The sequence below is a fragment of the Pteropus medius genome, unplaced genomic scaffold (genome assembly GCF_902729225.1).
Source record: "Pteropus medius unplaced genomic scaffold, Ma_sr-lr_union100, whole genome shotgun sequence".
NCBI lineage: Eukaryota > Metazoa > Chordata > Mammalia > Chiroptera > Pteropodidae > Pteropus > Pteropus medius.
This window is the reverse complement of record NW_024346667.1, coordinates 5,043,388-5,062,829: the sequence shown is the minus strand read 5'-3', so window position 1 is coordinate 5,062,829 and position 19,442 is coordinate 5,043,388. Positions and strand designations below refer to the sequence as shown.

Genomic DNA, 19,442 nt, shown 5'->3' with positions numbered 1-19,442 from the left:
CAGAAGCCCACACTAACCACTAAGAAAACCATACCGGATGTCCATTAGAATCCTAAACTCTTATTCCAAAGACTAGTCATGCTGCCTACCATGGATGACTTCTGGACCATCATCATCAGCATGTGCTCTGCTTTCCTGGAATGAATAAGAATCTTTGACGGATTGTCACACTCACCAGAGAGGAGGATATAGCATTATATGTGAACACCATACAACACCATGATATTTCTGAAACAGTAGCTATACAAAACAGAATTATTAAACTGTGTTGCCAAACTACTCCATCTAATGACGGAGCTAAACATGAGTCTGAACAAATGGAAGAAAGACTTCTGATATCCATTCTTAACTTTCACAGTAGAAATATTTATATGAAAAAACTTCATTTAAAAAATATTGCTAAATTACTCTATACAAAATTTTAGCTAATAACATAATTCTATCTATGCAAATTTTTAAAAATGACATTGAGTGGATAAATTATTTCTCACCAAAAGTTACTATATGTAGAAGAAAATAAAATGAAGGAATATTTACAAATTAATCTTCAAACTTTAATGTCTGTACCCGTACCATGTTACAAGACAGAGCATTTGGAAAAAAAAAAAAATCATTCTATTTGTAAAGAAGGCCAAGGAAACATGTCTTAGGTGACAGCCAACCACATACTTATTGCTTTTATCGATCCAGTCCCCTCTGAATGTGTCTGGTTCAATTAATCAGGAATAATTTTCTTATTTGGCTCAGAGTCATGACAAATTTCATTCTTAATTTATCATTCAATTTCCAAAAAACACCACATTAAAATTCAAATTATGGCTAAACTCCACAAGTGTGGCCAATATGGAAAGTGGAGAAATGCGTCTCTAAATATATCGGGTCTACAGAAAATTGCTTCGCTTTAAAACTTGTTTGTCCTTCCAAATTTCCCCTCTGTTGGTTTCTATCCTACACTCATTCTTTATTCAGTCTTTACTATTTAATCAGCAGTAACGTGACCAAGTGTACTATACCTGTACTTTATTCCCATTTATTTTCATATAAACATGTTGGCAGTTGGTCGAGTTCATTGTGTCCTTTGGAAATCTAATCATATAGAAAACCAGGTACGACAGAATATATACTACTCACTATATACAAAGGAGTCCTGAGAGCAAAACATAAAGGTTAAAAGAGGGGATAACTTTTCATTAAGGCTGGAAGAAATCTGAGAAACTTAAATGAGGAGGTTCTAAAAACCCTGACTAAATTATATCACTCACTTGTGGATAAAATGAACCCAACCTCAAGGAGCTTACTTAAGAATGTTCTGTTCAATCCTTCATGAGCAAAGGTGAGCAGGTGCTTGATATCACTATCATTTTATATTTGAACTTCATCTTCTGCTTTAAGTTCATGGCATGTAGCACTTAGACATGTTCCTAATAATTCATCTGACAACAGTGGAGTCATGACAGGCGTCTGTGTGGTCAGTAGGGAAAGAGATGGAGAAAAACTGGGAGTCATGACTTCTGGCAGAGAATTGAGATGGTAGAGAAAGGGGGAGTGTGGCCATTTTTGAAGTACTCGCCCTGAGGTCATGGCCGGCATTCTTGGCGGAACTGCTTTAATCCCAGGTTGGGCTACTGCTGTTATCAGAGGTGGTGGAAAAACAAAAGATTTATTCTCTTTGGGGATGCCAGGCACATGTAAATGTTCATCCTTTAGTTTCGCAATATCATTAAATACTGAGGCAAGAGGTTGGAACTTGGGTTCCCAACTAAGGAGATAATCCCAGGGACAGCTGCCTCTCCCTTCAGGATCAGAGGTTCTCTGGGTCGAAAGAGCTGCACATCTTGCTTCTTGATCACCTGAAACAAAAACAGACTCTTTTCTGGCCTCGGCCAGGATGCCCACTTGTACCTCTTTCTTCTTTAGTGTCTCAGGCAGCACATTATTTTGAACATAGGTTGCGCCACAGCCTTCTTCTCCATCTCCTTCCTTAAATGTATGGCTGGTTTCTGCTATTTCAACAGTGACGGTGACATCCGTTTCCCCAGACAAGCAAGAGAGCTGGTCCGAGTCCCTCGGGATTCCAGAGTCGGGCACCCTGGACCCCCGGTCACTCAGAGCTGAGCCTGAGTCCTTTCTGTAAGGGTGCTCATTTATCCTCTGGATCTCCTTATCTTCTGCAGTTTCTCCTTCCACAGAGCAGTGGCCACTGGAGTTGGAGTGCCGGTACAGATTTAGAATGTCCTTTTCCATGAGACTCATTAAACCCAACCATTCCGGCGTGGAGTCCACAGGCACCACCTCGTCACTGCAGTCATTAGTCTTCTGGAAGGGCTCGAGCGTGCTGGCATCCATGGTCAGTCGCAGATTGATATCTGAGGATGATGATGTTTTCTTTTCTTCAAAATTATTTATTGCGTCCTTTGGTTTATGTCTTAAAATCAGGACAATTAGAATGAAGATGAGTAACAGGAACGCTAAAAAGGAGACCGTGAGGCTGATGGAGAAGCTGCTGGCTGACACTGCTGAGCGTTTTCCTTCTGAGGAAAAAGACACATTCACAAAAACAGTACAAGATGTGAATTTGGAGTCCTGTTTGGGGCTACGAGCGGTTATTTTCATTTCAATGGCATCTCCTTTGCTGACTTCACTCCTTATTAGGGGAAGTGCTCTAATCAAATAAATATTTCCATTAGTTTTATTTACTGAAAAGAAAGGAGATGGAGTTTCAAGGGAGTAAAGAATAACACCATCGATACCAGCATCTGCATCTGATGCTTCCACTCTGCCAATCAGCTGTCTTATATTATTCTTTTCTGGGAGGTTGAAAAAATATTGGTCTTGAGTGAAAATGGGTTCAAACTCATCTGTACCTTCGATATCCACCCAAACCATTAAGGAGGCTGTTGAGTCCCCTCTGTCTTTTGCCTGAACTATGAGGCAGTATTTATCGTCCTTTTCATAGTCAAGGACTTGCTTAGCATGAATATCCCCTGTCAAAGGGTCAATGAGGAAGGGCTCTTGATCAGGAGGCACTCCATGCATGATAGAACAGGGGGATAAAATAGAATAGGTCAATTCTCCATAAGGACCTGCATCAAAATCCAAAGCGTTTACAGAACATATGGTGGAGAAAACAGGCAGATTTTCAGGAACAACACAGTTCAAGCTTGAGAACATAAACTGAGGTGCATGGTCATTATCATCTAGGACACTAACAAATACAACTGCAAAAGAAAAATGTTTCTTTTCTTCATCTGAAGCTTGGATAGTTAAGGTGAATTTTATCGTTTCTTCATAATCCAGAGGTTTTATCAGATAAAGAACTCCAGTTTTTTCTTCTAAGTGAAAATGCCCCTTCTCGTTTCCGGAGATTATGTGGTAGAGGATTTCTGCATGTGAACCCACATCACAGTCACTGGCTGAGACCACAGTGATGTGACTCCCTAGAGGGGTACTTTCCTTGACATGGGCATGATATTTTACAGTGTTGAACTTAGGTGGATTATCGTTGACATCAAGTACTTCTATCGATACGATGGCTGTGGAACTCAATGGAGGGCAGCCATGGTCAGATGCCAGAATGACAAGCTTATGACTGGCAGAAGTTTCTCTGTCCAGATTTTGAAGCAACACCAGATAACCAACTTGCTTAAAAGGATATTCTGAATGAATGAAACTAGTTTCCACATGAAAATTGTTCTGTGAATTACCACTGATGATGGAATATTCAACACGTGTGTTCTCACGGGTCCAGTCATGGTCAATGGTTGAAAAGCTGACAAGTGTGACTCCTATCCTAGCATCTTCACTCAAGCTAAGATTATAATATTCTACTGCAAATTCAGGGGCATAATTGTTCATATCTTGTATTTCTATCTCCACTAGGGTAAGAGCCCTCAGGTCAGGAATTCCACCATCTCTGGCTTCAACAAGAAACTGAATAGTTGATTTTTTATCCAGAAGTAAGACAGGATTGATAGTAAATATTGTACCTGAAACAAGACATAGCATTTTAAATGTTGTCATATTAAAATTTCATGATCCATCTAGTCAGTAAATACTTGTAAAATATTTACTAATGTGTTTAGTTATTTATTAGATTTGTTACTTAAGTAATAACCAAGAATAACTCCAAATAGAAAATTAAAATTATTGTATTTATACTTTTGTAACACTTAAGATCCAGAAATAATGTTCATGGCATTCACTCTATTCAATATATATGCTGCTTATAAGTGACTTTGCCACAAATTTCTCTTAGTTTTATTTTTGTATAATAAGTTGTTCCATTGTTATTTTTTCAAAAGGAAAATGTATTCTTATTTGAAAAATGCATACCCCATTCTACCACCCATAGACACAGGTATAGCAACATTCTAGCATACAGATATTTATTCTGGAAATACTAGTTCACACCACTCTAGTCAATTGAAAGTAGTAAACATGATAATGCAGAGTAGCAACTACTGTTTAATTATAAAAATGTATTTCCTAAAGCTCTTAGATAATTGGACATATGGGATTTCCCCTTGTTGATGAAATATTTTTAATATGTTGTATTGTTTTAATACAGAAATGGGTACTTTTTATAAACACGGATGTAATAACATTCTTCTAAGATAAATGTTTTAAGTATAACCAATAAAAAAAAGAATACAGAATGCTATCATTTAAATGCCACATTTCAGTTGGAGTCCCACCCTGAACTAAGTTGACCTGATGAGATTTAATGTTTTAAAACATTCTAGCCAGTATCTCATTGCAAAGTTTGTTGATAATACAGGTCAAGCAAAAGGGTTGCTGGAACTGAGCGCTTAGAGAGACCACTGCCCGCCTCCCACACTGATTTGCAGTGGACAGGGCATGAATTGCCATCATCTGAGGCCAAATCTATATTTTATATATATATACATATATATATAAAATAAAATATATATATATATAAAATAAAAATAAGTAAGTAAATAAATAAATGAGAGAGAGACAGAGACAGAGAGAGGTAAGAGAGAGAAGGAGAAGAAAAGGAAAGCCAAATTCCTGACATGTTTAAATTCGTACAATAGCCATTTATCCACACCTGTAGCAACATTACCTGCTTCTCCTATTACAACACTCTGTGGACCCTGCGCTTGTATTTCATGACTAAATTCTCCTTTCAGGTAATCCTGAGGTTAATTTTTTTTTTTAATCGAGATGTAATTGATATATACCATTGTATTAGTTCCAGGTGGACAACCCAATGATTCTACATACACATGTATTGAGAAATGATCACCACAGTAAATCTAGTTAACATCCACCATCCTGAGAGTAACATTTACATCAGCCCTCACTTGTGAAAATTTGTAATGGTGGGTAGAGATGGAGAACATACAGTGTACTGTGTCCTAGGCTCCTCTTTTCTACAGTGTGCTCTGTTAGGGGCTGTGTTTGACAAATTATTCATCTTTATCAAATTTAGCTTCAATGTTTACTCACTGTTAAACATTCTCTGTACAAGGCTTAGCTGTTCTAATCTGAAATCACTTGCCCAAACACATTTCAGAGCCACAAATGTCTTGCTCTGATAAAAATACAGAGAGCCTAGAAAGTCATCAAATAAACCAGAACACCACAATGTTTTTTCTTAGTAGAGATGCTCAAATAATTTCCTTTTTTTGGTCCTTATTAAATGTATGATGCTATTACTGAACTTTTTGTACTTGGGCTTAGATAAAAAGCTTCTAAACTCTAGGAACATGAAGTGCTCAGTACTAAATTAATCCATTCAACTTCATTTGATTCTTGCCGAGGCCTGGGATAACCACCTGAACTGCGCCTAGTCGGACTGACGGACTAGCTGTGTACTGCTATATGGGGGTCTCTGAACTCCTGAACCTTTGCCAGCATTTAATCAATTCCTTTTGCTCTCCAGCCACTGAGATGTTGGCGAAGAGAAATAACACTGGGATTTGCTACCACAACATTTGATGTGAAGAGAAAAAAGACGGTGGCATCTATAATTTAACTAGGGGGGAGCGGAGGGGAGCTATTTTAGGAGCATTTGGAAAGGATTATTTCAGGCTTCTACCCTGTAACTTAAACCTACGAACACTAAAGCCACTATAAATACTCACCATTCCTAGCATCAATTGAGAATTCCTTAGAAGACGAAAGGATTCTATAAGAAACGTACTCGCTGCTTTCTAAGTCTGTGGCTGCCACGGTCAGCACGGAGTACCCCACAGGCACCAATTCGGGAATGGTGACCTGAGGGTAAAAGAGAGAGAATCGACATGGCGCTTAAAGGCTATAGATAGCTTCGTGAACGGGGCCAGAACATGAGATCATTTTCTTTATTTTGCTTATGGAAAATACACAGAGAAGCTGCCTTTAATAGGGGTATTAATTTATAGAGCTGACATATTAAGAAGATTGTGTAGTGATCCCAGAATTCAAACAAAAATATGTTTTAAAAAATTGAATTCGGTTTTGATTTTTATTATGAAAAATTTCCTTCTAAGTTATTTCTGTGTGGTAGAGGATAGTTCATACGTTCACTAATATATTATTACATTATGTACCTTGCATAATTTAGCACACCTTTACAGAGGATCAGGACTTAGGTTAGATTCCCTCCTGTGTTGACACAGAAACCTTGCATTTGCTACATCCAAGAATCCTGAAGCCTATTTCCAAGTACTTAGTTGAATGCTATCATTGTCCTTACTTCTACAAGCATACACTATGCTCTAAAAACTGAAATTCCACTTTACAGTTTTGTTCAGGATTTGCTTCTACAAAATATTAATTGATATATTCCAAAAAATATGCCTGAGAAAGAAAAAGTTTTCCCAAATTAATTGCCGATAATCCACACTGCCTTATTGTCTCATCTATGGCTTTGAAAATAGTAGGCAAGTTCCAATCATTATGAATAACCAGTCCCCAATCCCCAAAAACTAAAGAAATGGTGACATACTTTCATACTTTCATATGATGACATATGAAAAAATACATACTTAAAAAACTGATTCAAATAAGATAGTCAATTCCATATATACTTCTATCCACCATGATATTAAATATAAAACCCTCAGCATCAACTTAAGCACTAAAAACAGCGACTACTGTATGCCCAAATTAGTCTGTCGACAATGGTTGCCTTACATTCTACCCTATTCTTTCTCGTTTTGGCTGTGTTCAGCATCTCTTTAAGCTGTTTACCTGGTAAAAATCTTGAGAAAATACTGGAGGGTTATCGTTGACATCCAACACACGGACGATAAGTGCTCCCTCTGTGTGGTGCACTGAATCAGAAATTTGGATAAGCAGCTCATATTCAGTAGCTTCTTCAAAATCTAACGTTTTCACTAGCACCACGACTCCAGTGTTCCGATCAATAGCAAACTTGGTCCCAGGATTACTTTCTTTGGAGAAACTGAAGATGAAAGCTGAATTCAAATCCACATCATGAACTGATATCCGAGTCACAATTACACCAGGCAAAGAATCTGAAATAGCCATGATCGATGTCAGTCTCCATTAAAATTCATCCTTTGAAATACTTTTCTTTAATAGTTCAAGCCAAGCATTTTTATTTTAAGTCCAACTTGATTTGCTGTTTCTTGGCACAATTTCTCATACAAAGCTCGTTATGAACCGAACAAAAACTTTGAAGAATTTATAAGCCCAATAAAAGCAAAAATTTACCATTGAGTGGGGAATTGAGGAGGTAGGTTATATTCAATTTTTATATTACATTTTTTATTGTATGCTTACAACACAACTCCAGGACCAAGAAACATTCTAAGCCACTTATTTGTACTACATGGTTTCTGTATCAAAATCATATATTCATGGGAGTATGGGTGGGAAGAAGGTTATTACTCAAAACATCAATACAAAACATAAGAGTCTGAAAAGTAGGCAAGATTTAAATAAAAATATTTGGACACTGAAGTTGGAAATACTTAGTTCCTTGTACTTATTTTTGCAAAATTATTTCTTTTGGAGTGGCAGATACACTGCTTCCTTCCCTTAAAGTAAGACTCTCAACATTATCAAGACTATGGAAAGACATGTGATGAAAGCCAATATCTAATATGATTCACCAAAAAAATACTACAAAAGAGATGACATGCTAAATGCCTCACACACTATATGTGTTCTCTGGCCTAAACTGCCATGAAAGGAACTTTGTTTTTAAGCTTACATGTATGGTGTAGGTAGGAAGAAGATGTCAAAGTATTCAGAATAGTTCCTAATGTACACCAACTACACCTTATCCCCTTTTGGTATGTTTTATGCTATTTGTTCTTGTTACATATTTATACTGGGCACACCGCTGTATCTTCATGCTAATGGATGCACTTTGGAATAGTACCTTCAGTAAAAGCAAGTGGAAATATATCAAATAGGTAGGAGGCAAAGCTGAAGAATTTTTTTTATTGGTAGAATATTTTAAAATGTTTAGAATATTTGTAGATATCCTTCTTAGAGAAATTTCTGGAATATATCCCTCTGTGAGGGGTGATATTTATAATTTGTTTGGAAAAGTGGACACAAAACTTTAGGAATACCTTAGGAATAAGTTTGGCATTAAGAGTAAAAGGAGAAAGGCAAGTAAGGGGCCTCTGCCATTTGTAATTTCAACTATAAAGAGCTGGGTTGGGTTTTACCATGAGAGCCATTGACCACAGACAACTTTGGGATCATAGTCTGTGGGGTCATCGTAGAACCCAGAGACCCAAACAATTAAGATTAATAAGCATATCATGTAAAAGTTTGTATTTTCCACCTCTACCACTAATGTGGTACAAATTTCCTGCAGTGTCAAAGTTTAGTTTACACTAGAGGAAAATGATGACTTTGTATAATGAATATCCGATTCCTTTCACTTATTACTAGTCATTAGCATACCGCAAAGACTGACAGTTATCAGTCTAGGTTGCTTCTTCTCAGAAGAATTTTAGGATGATCATCACAGTCAATAAAATATGCTTCTTCATAGAGTAGATCTTTTTAAGAAATGTCAGTGCACAAAAAGAACCTGCGTGGAATAGTGGTTTAAGCATGGGGAACTGGCATCCTGCTGATCTGAATGCAAATCCCAGCTTTCACTTTTACCTTCTTTGACATTTGATATTAAACTTTTGATCATCCATTTTCTATTCTGTAAAATGAAGATGAAAACTATTTATGTTGCCTAGTCATTGAGTATTAATACTCATATTTAATACAGTGCCTGGCTGAAACAATGGTAGATGACATTATACACGTTAATCTATTCCAAATTGCCACACTTACTTTCTGCAATTTCCACTGCTTCAAGGGGCAGAAAAGTCGGAGCATTGTCATTTACATCAGTCACCTGTATCTTGACCACAGTTGTGCCAGAAAGCCTGGGCATCCCTTTATCTGTGGCTTGCACAATCAAGCTGGTTTGGAAAAGAATCAAGGAATATTATCCGTCATCCAAAGAATAAGAAAAACAACATAAATATCAAATTGAATATTTATATCCAGTTGAAAATTTTAAAGTGAACTGGCTAGCTACTTTTATTTCTTCTCCTGGCTTTTTCTAAATTGCATCATTTAAAATTTATTTCAGAAGAACCGTAGCCTGAAATTTATTTATTTAGAGAAGCAAATCCTGCAGGTTACCAGGGGTCATGAGGTGTGTATGTCAAAACAAATGCATCATTTCTGGGATACAGACCATCAAATTCATTTCTTTTTCCACTAAGAACCTCTTAAAAGGTATAAACACCAATACTTGTCCTTTGGATAAGTAGATTGTCTCTACCCTGCCATGCATGGCCTGGATATTGCTACATATTTCCATTTTACTATATCAACAAAAGATAGAACCACTAAAAGATTGCTTTGCATTGATATTTTTTCAGACCCAAACTGCAAAACAATCAAAATTATAAAATTAAGAGAGGACGTTTCCATGATTAATACATGTACAAAAGGTATATGATTGGCTAGGACTATAAAGTAGATGTAAAAGTCCATGATCTGAAAGAATCCATATCGATTCAATCTGTCTTGGATGATGGTACAACTAACTTGCCCAGCAACCAAATTAGAAACTTTCCTAGCGTTTTCAACTTTTCTCTTTCTGTTACCACCCTTCTAACATCCAACTAATTATGAGTCTGATAGATTTGATCTCCCGAGTATCACTTGAATCAGTTTTCGTCCATTCCACCTCCACCTTCAGAGCCTCAGAAAGGCTGAGCAATCATCCTGCTTTGCCAGGGAGTGGAAGGTTGCCTGTGACATGAGACTTTCAGTTTTTTAAAGCCAGGACAGTCCTAGGAAAACAGGAACAAGTTGGTCTCCGTAGCTTCGTGCCCTCATCGCCTTTTCCTGGAAGGCTGAGTATTCATTATATCCTTTCTCATCTGGAGTATTTGTTTACCGCAAGTCTCACCTATTCCTATCCACTCCCTTTGCAACTCGATTGCTCTATTTAAACTCCCCATTTGAAAATCCAATTCCCCTATTTAAAAATCTTTCATTGACTCTCCATGTTTACAACAGGTAGTCCAAGCCTTGAGCACATTTATGACCTTCTATGACCTGGTGTCTTTCTGGAATCCCTGTCTCTACACCCTCTTAGTCTTTTAAAGCTCACATCTTCCATAAGGCTAAAAAGAAAATGGGAGAAGATATTAGTGCGTTGAGTAGGTGAAAAGTTTCAACAAATTTCTGGAAAATGCAAGCAGATTGAGAAGTGATTACTGATGAGTGGGTCAGAGAAAACTACAGATTAAAATGCATCTGGAGAGAGGTAAAAATGAATGAGAAACAGATTTGCCCCCGTGTAACCAAGGAGATGTTCAAGATGTGGCAAATGGTAAGGTGAGATATTGAGCTAAAAATAGCTTGAAGATTATTTAAAACTCAAAATACAGAACAATCAAATGCCCTGCCCATTACTCTTCACCCCCAGGCAAAAGAATGGCTGATGATCATACTCAGAATAAGTAATATTGAGGGGCTGTCCCTGGGGAAATGGAAGCCCCTTCTTAGAGAAAAAAGAACTCTCTGCGTATTGTCATTTGTACATCATCCTGCAAAGCAGTCGACTTCTTCCCTGGTGCACCTGCAAGTGGAGCCTGCGGGTCAGTGAGCTCTGCCGGCCACTCAGGGGTTCTACTGCCTCATTCAGAAAGCCTCCAACATGAAAAAGAGAGCACGAAATAGAAAAGAGGAGAAATGAACCCAAAGGGAAGATATTGAAAGAACAAAAGAAAATGTAAAAACAATTTCAATTAATGATCTTGGAGAGACAGAAGACAATGCATGCATAAATCAAGAACAAGATGCTTTGGAAAAGCTCAAATATCAAGGAAGAACTTTTGGAAATAAATATATGTACAATATCCAAAAATGTTTTTTTTAAAACTAGAAAACAAAAAAGAAAGCTTATAAGGTTAAAATTAAAGCATTCTCTCTGAAAAATAAAAATAAACTAACACACAAAACAGGAAATGAAAAGTATGAGATAAAATAATACTGACAAAAGATCGATCCAGGCAGTCCTACGCTAGACTGAATAGGATCCAGGAAAAATGAACAGGACAAAGTAAGCAAACAAACAAAACAAGACAGAAAGAAAGGCAATTAAAGATGAAATAATATAAAACAAAGGTAAAAGAAATATTTCTTCTTATTAAAAGAGCTCGCTAAGTACGAAGCACAAGAAAAGATTCACAGCACAGTATACAATCACGAAATTTCTAAACATTATCAATAAAGAAAATAACCTGAGAATTTCCACAGAGAAGGAAAAAATCAATCATATACACAACATATAATTAGAATGCAACCAGACTTCTCAACAGCAACACTGGGTTTTGAAAGATAACAGAATGAGACCTTCAAAATTCTAAGAAAAATTTCAACTTCTAGATTATCCATTGTATAAATCATATGTGAGAATAGAATAAAGGCATTTTTAGATATGCAAGAAGTCAAAGAATTTACTTCCTTGGCACCTTTTTCTACAAAGCTACTGGAAGAGAAAACTAAGAAAGAGAAACACACAAAATCCATGACACAGGCCCAACTTGAGAGAGCAATAAAGCAAAGTCGTGAAATAACCAGCTTTGCCAAGGGCTTAGAGAGCCTAGTGCAGAATGTTAACGCTAGATCAGAAGAGCAGAAAAGAGCTGGAAGGAGGTCTCTATGGAACAAAGAGGACTTGATAGAGTATTTTATATGAGAGGTGTTTGTGGGGGCAGAGGAGAGAAGATGGGTGGGCATGACAGAGCTACTGGAACATTTGCAAGGAATTAAGTACACAGAAATAGCAAATTGGGTGAGCAAAAACCAAAAGCTACGCATTAATCTTGGGGCTGGGGAAGGGTAAGAAAGGAAATATGAGTAGGACATGGCTCTGAAGTGAACATTTGTAGAATCATATAAACACTGATTATTGATTAAATGAAAAACAGTGTATCAATATAAAGAGACAATTGGATATGAGAAGGTAAAAATATTAAACCCACATCTATTATAAGAGGAACTTGAGAGATAATATTTAAAATGACAAATTAAGCCATATTGACGTTTATAATAATGGAGAAAACCAGTTAAAAATGTCAGCCTCTGGAGGGCTTTAGTGCTGGGACAGGTGAGACAATAATGGCTGACTTTCATCTAAGCCCATTGCTATTTTATGGTACTATTTAACTTTTTTAAAAAATGTATTATTTTGATAATAAAAACTTTTAAATAAGAAAAGGTATTTAGATCAAAATCTTTAATATTTATCTATCAAATACCTTTTTTCCACCTATAAACATGCTCAAGTTGAACTATTCCTGAAAACATACCCTACTCTCCAGGCTGAATTGCACTCAGTTGCCATTCCTTCCTTGTAACTCGACATTGCTGAAAAAGAAGTGTCCATCATAATTGTCTCTGCTTCTTATTTTAGTGTCTCCTCAACCCACTATCATTTGCTTTCTCTCCTTTGGAAAATAATATCAAGAGCTTCCTAATCACCAGACAATAGTCTCTTTCTAGCTGCAGACATAAACATTATGAATCTCAAAATGCTCACTCAGCCTTGTTTGAAATGAAAAGAAATTCCAGGTCCTAGGGGTATTATTCAGAGACGTCTACAGAGGAAATAACCCTGCCGTATATATTCTGAAAACTAAAAGTACACTATGCTGGCACTTCAACCCTTGTTCATGAAAGAAGGATACAAGGATGGAAGATATTTCCATTCCGGTGACCACAGGAGGAAAATTGAACAAAACACACTGTTGAGACACTGGCCAAATGAGGCAAAATTTGTATTTAACTTTAAATCTACAAGTATAATGTCTTACTATCATAAGTTACAATTCCTCTCTTTGAAGTTTACAGAAGCTTTCTAAGATAGTAAACCATAACCTGAAGTACTTGTTTTTTGATCTCCCATAACTTGTGGTGTTTATAATACATACTTGTTATAGGAAACTATTTGCTCACTTAATCTGTAGGCTATTTTTGTTAATGAAAATCAATCTGTTCCCTTGAGTTTTAAATGAACTTTACAGCTTTGAATTAATTAACCTACAAATATAATAGTGTGTAAGTATTCTTGTTAGAAAATAATTTAGAACAAGCCTATTCTTTGAAAATTCCTTAATATAAGGAACACTTCTAGCAGATTCTAATCCAAACACATTTTGAAACCTTTTATTTTTTTCACACAGTCCTACCTCTCTCCCTAGTTTCCATGAAATCATCTTTTCCAGGTTCATGTTCCTATCTTTCTAGTCTCTGAATCTATTTTTCTAGCTTCTGCCTGGTCCTCAAATTGTGACAATACCCCATGTTCTCATTTTACGTATTCTGCCTAGGTAATTCCATTTTTTTCATTTTCCCTAGCTGAATCCCAAATCTAAATCTTGAATGAAGACCTTTTCCTCAGCTCCAGATCATGATTTTTTAAAATTTATTTTTCAGTTACAGTGGACATACAATATTATATTAGTTTTAGGTATATAATATAGTGATGAGACATTTATATACCTTATGAAGTGATCATCTTGATAAGTCCAGTTATCAGGGCGATCACTTCACACCCATCTGATATACATAGCTATTACAATGTTATTGACTATATTTCCTACATTGTACATGATTTTTAATTGCCTATAGAGTATCTTTACTTTTGCTCTCTGCTAGCCCTTCGAACTCAAAATGCCCCCCAAATTCCAATCCTCATCTATTCTTCCTGCCTTCCCTATGTAGAAATTACAAAGTATTTCTGTCTCCTTCCTTGTTGAATAAATTCAGCTGACCACCATGTCCCATGGATTCTATAAGTGAATCAGCGAGTGAGTATGCACCCCACCCCCTCCATCCCTGCTGCTTCAGCCACAGCGCAGACCTTTCCACAGCTGTCGTCTAGCTTAGCTCATCTGCTTGATGCTGGTTCTCTGTTCTGCAATGCATTCATTACCAGATGTCTTTTAAAAATAAAGATCTGAGCATGCACTCAATTGCTTACACTTTTATACAGCCTACAGAATAGAGTACAATTTCCATTACAGGGCATATAAAGTCCTACAAAACTTGCCTGCGACCTACCAGCTTTTTTGTTTTGTTTTGTTTTTCAGATCATTCTGTGAGATTTTCCCCCAGTTTTATTGAGATATAACTGACATACAGCACTGTATAATATTAAGGTGTACAGCATGGCTTGACTTACATATGTTGTGAAATAATTACCACAATAACTTTAGTTAACACCTATCATCTCAAATAGACACACAAAAAAAGAAAAACATGCTTTTATCGTTGTAATGAGAACTCTTAGAACCAACCTACTGTCTTAATGACTTTCAAATATACCATAAAGCAGTGTTAACTACAGTCACCAAGTGGTACATTTCATCCCCAGTACTCATTTCTCTTATAACTGGAAGTTTGTACCTTTTGGCCACCTTTGCCCTATTCTTCCGCATCCCTAGCCTCTTTTTTGTTACTCCACACAGATGCGCTGTACCACTTGTTACTTCCAAATACATCAAACGCTTTGGCATGTCCCTGCCTCTCCTCATGCTTTCTGCCTGGAAGGGCTTTTATTCCCTTTACCATGGGGAGTCAACAGATTGGGGTTCCAATCCAGCCCTACTGTGCATGAGTTTCGTATTCTGGAAGAGATAATTAGCATCTCAGCCCATTTCCTACCTTGTATATGTAAATGTTTTTTTTATTATTTCACAGTCATAATGAGCATTCAAAGGAGAGTATGAGTTTAGCATTATTCTTGGCAATGATTGCCGTTTGACCTTGAATATTTATGATGGAAATTGAATTTTTAAGCAATTTAACTCTTATTTGCCTAGGATTATTTTGTTGCTTGCTTGAAAAGTCTTTCAAAAGACTAAAAATCTTGGCCTTGAAGTGTTATAAGGCTCACATGAATATCAATTATCAGCTTAAATAGTGATAAGCTTCCCTATGTCAGTTATAAGTCAAGTGTTGGTAAGCAGTGATTCAAATCCAATTACTGCATGCTCACACCTACACATCTGTTATTTAATAAATTGCAAGGTGGAACTTATTTGTTATTATTATTTTAAGTTTCTAAAGTTCTTTTTCTGTTTCGTGTTTTGTAAATAAACAGGTATGTACTTTTAAGATTCAGTCACGTGGTACAATAGGAAGCCCTGCTACAACTGTTCACACGGACGAGAATCTCAGTTCTACATTTACTGCTGCATATTCTTGGCAAACTTTACCTCTTTGAACTTCAGTTTCTTCATTCTGTAAATCTTGTCTATTATGGAAATTTAACATGTAAAGCAGGTGCTCCATAAATTATTGTGATTTTTAATATGCTTCCTGCCATGAATTATAATGGCACTCAATTTTCGAGCTCCCTGAAAACAAGAACTATTTCATATGTCATTATATCTCATGCTTGAGAGTTTTTTAAATTCAGAAACATTGGTCAGATAGAACTTAAGGTTTATTTTATAATTTGTTATCATCTTTCCACTGAGTTTTCTTATAGGTGGCTTAATGTGAGGACTAAAAATTATTTAATTTTTATTTAATGCTTTTATATTTAGTAGAATCATAACTGACAATATCTTTTTTCCCATTCATTTTATATTGTAAAACAGGGAACCAGAATTGAGAATATTTTCATCAATTGGACGAAATAGCAATATTTCAAAAGTTAAGGAAAAAAACTAAATGACACCTTTTCCAAAGCATTCACTAAAGGTGTAGCAGATTAGGGGAAAATCATCCTATATTTCCTGCTGCCTTAAATATCAAGGAAAACAAAATTAAAGAAGAAGAGAAGCCACAGGGGGCAAGGGAAGCAGAGAACCTAGAGAGGTAGGTGATTTAAAATAATTCTTTGCCTTGGTGAGACTGAAGTGGGGGGAGGGGTGGTAGCTGGCTGCCTCTGTCTCTGCATCTCTCTGTGCCTGTCCGTGTTCAGTTCGAGTTCAGTTCAATTTCTCTCAGTTCTCCCAGCCTTGAATTAAATTCTTTATGGAGAATTGGAGAGGAACACTTTTAAGTATTGGGACCAATTCAAATGTTGGGAACATTGAAACTATGACGCAAATAGGAAAATCTGAAAGGAGTTAGATTTAATGGCTAATTAAGCTCCACTAAGTAAGAAGAACATTGTAACTGTAAGTTTACAATCAGGAAATACTTAGTTCCTGGAACATAGCGGACCTTCAATAATCTCTGAATTTATAATTACTCAGGTGGCAACTAAACTGAGATTCCTCTGTAGTTATCTATGGAGAGAAAAAAAAAGCTTTATCCTTTTTTTTGCTATAGAAACAAAAAATAGCTTTATGCTTACTATAAAAACAATGTGGCAGAGGTAGGTTTTAATATATTTATATAATCGATTTTAATATATTTATCCAATAAAAGTATTATGATAATTGATTACACTAAAATATTATTGAAAAAATCCTACGGGTTAATATAGGGTATGGTCTTAAACTTTTAAAAGAATTTTGAAGTAATATTTTGAAATATATTAAACAAAGAGAACTAAACACAAACTTTTAGAGTTTGAAAGTTTTTCAGAGTTTAATTAATCCAATCCTCCCAGTACTGACAGATCCCATTTTAATCGGCTCTCACTGCTCAACCACAGGAGTATACCACACTCACCTCATCAAAACGTAGGCAGCCTGGCCTAGGAGAATATTGACACTTAGGTCTTTCATATACCTGCCTCCCCCCCGCCCCCCGCCACCCAAACAGAAAGTCAGCTCTACAGTTTGTACAGTGGAAAGAGTGTGATTCAGAATCACAATACCTGGCTATGAGTCCATGTATGACCATTAAATGGTCCTGTGACCCCGAGAAAGCCACTGCATGTCTGTTGTCCTATTGGTGAAGAAGAAAATGCCTAACTTAACCTCCATGGGAGGTGACTGTGAGGATTAAAGGAAACACGGTATGTGCAAGGCCTTTTGGAAGAATATACAGAAATATGACAAAAATATGAAGCCTATTAAAATAAGCAATAAGAAAGTCAAGCCTCTCTTTGACCCCAAGCTTCCCATGTGACCACTTCTCCGGAGACAAACAAGGTAAACAGTTTCTTATGTTTTCTTCCTGAAGTCATCCAATTACATGTGTGTGCTTTTACTCAAATAGACCTGCAGTACAGGCACTATAATGCACCTTGATTTTGTCCACTTAGCCAAATATCCTAGATCTCCATCTTCAAGGCATATACAAATATACCTCTTTCTCTTTTAAAATCAGTTTCATTGTATTCCACAGGCAACTGGACCATCATTCTTAAAGCTGTCCCCATTGACAGACTTTTAGGTTCCTTGATCATTTTTTTTTTTTTTTACAGATTGAGGTGCCATAAATATCTCTGTATGTATGGCCAGACTTTTGTAGCACTGACATTTTAAATACCTAGAAGACTTGTAATGCTACTATTCTCTCTTTTATAGAATTCTGTATAAGGCCAGCATATCTTGGACTCTAGACAAAAGTATATTTAATGTTACTGAGTGCTTTTAACAAGATCATTTCTGTTAGAACACAGTACTGCTACAAGGACCCGATGACAGGATTATAATTTGTACACAAAAACTAAATAATTTAAAAAGAGCAATGCCATTCAGTCTTCACTGTTAAAAAAAATAGTAACAACGAACATTTGCAGAGTGCTCTATTGTTCAGTAAGTATTTTATAAGTATTGTCTTTTTTCAGTGTCTCTCATTTTAGTACTTAACAGCATCATAAATTCATGAAATCTTAGAACTAGGAGGGACTTTAAAGTTCTTCTAGTCTAATCTCCTTTTCCAAAATTGCAAATACCTTTAAAAGACTCTTTCGATATATCAAAGGGGTGATCATAAGTTGGATCACAGGGAAAACATATTTTACAAATAAGCTTACGTGATAGGAGGTCGTGCCCAAAGCAACGACATTGTCAGAACAAAGCAGAGAGCTGACTGAATGGATCTGCATCCGAGACAAACCTGTAAGAGCTGATGTGCTCGTAATCCAGAATCCCATCTGCTGTTATCTCGCCGCTCAGGGCATCAATGTGGAATGCTTCTCCTTGGTTGCCCGAGAGAATAGAATACTCAATGAGGCCATTCAACCCGCTGTCCAGGTCGGTAGCAAAAACCTGTCAGAAAGCAACTCTTCCATTAGATAAGGGTTTAATCTGCATCGAGGCGTTAAGTCTGTTTTTCAGAGAAATGCATTCTGCATCACAGACTGTCAAACACATTTTTAAAATGATGATAAAGCATTACCGACCAACTGCTGAAGCTTACATTTATTACTTTGTAATAAAGTGGATAACAGGTTAGAAAATAAGCCTGCATCCTCATTCAGAAAAACTTCCAAGTAACTTTCAGTAGGAATGGTACATTTTTGAGCTACAATTTTAGGCAAGAGGAAAAAATACTTGAAAAAAATCTAATTTGCTTGAATAGAAGACTTCCAGTACTGTATGTAGATTCAGGTGAGCACCAGAAAAGAGAAGAAATGATATAGGAACCCTCCACGTAATGAAAGAAAATCTGTCATTTGCTTTTTTTCTTGATTAAAGTATCGCCTGTAAAATAAGCCGCGTGTGGATCTTTTATATCATATTAAAAGTCTCACTTTAAAAGGATCTTTAAATAGATGAAACAAAGTCTCGATTTAGTGCTAATAAATTGACCTCCTGATCATTTGTGTGATGAGTTATCAAAGTAGTGTTGAGGGCAAAACGAAAAGTTTTTTTAAATTTATTTTTCTTATTATGGTGACATTGGTTCACGAAATCCGGTAAGTTTCAGGTGTACAATTTAGCAGTAAGGCATATATATATATATATTGCATTGTGTCAAAATGAAAAATTTTGTATTGGTCTCCATGGAGATATATCATTTAGCCTGTATTACATTCTGACCGCAAAACTATCAGTGGATTTAAGATATTT

At 36.3% G+C, this 19,442-nt stretch overlaps 1 protein-coding gene across 1 annotated transcript in view; it reads right to left on the bottom strand.

Annotated features, from left to right (window-relative positions):
• Positions 1-1,202: 1,202 nt before the first annotated feature.
• Positions 1,203-19,442, bottom strand: part of DCHS2 (dachsous cadherin-related 2) — a 177,609-nt gene continuing 159,369 nt past the window's right edge. The window contains exons 16-20 of the mRNA XM_039875917.1: positions 18,487-18,638; positions 9,283-9,413; positions 7,201-7,487; positions 6,111-6,243; positions 1,203-3,986 (exon numbers count right to left, since the gene is read on the bottom strand). Of these exons, the coding sequence (XP_039731851.1) occupies positions 1,363-3,986; positions 6,111-6,243; positions 7,201-7,487; positions 9,283-9,413; positions 18,487-18,638 (3,327 nt within the window). The 3' untranslated portion in view covers positions 1,203-1,362. The remainder of the gene's footprint in view (positions 3,987-6,110; positions 6,244-7,200; positions 7,488-9,282; positions 9,414-18,486; positions 18,639-19,442) is intronic.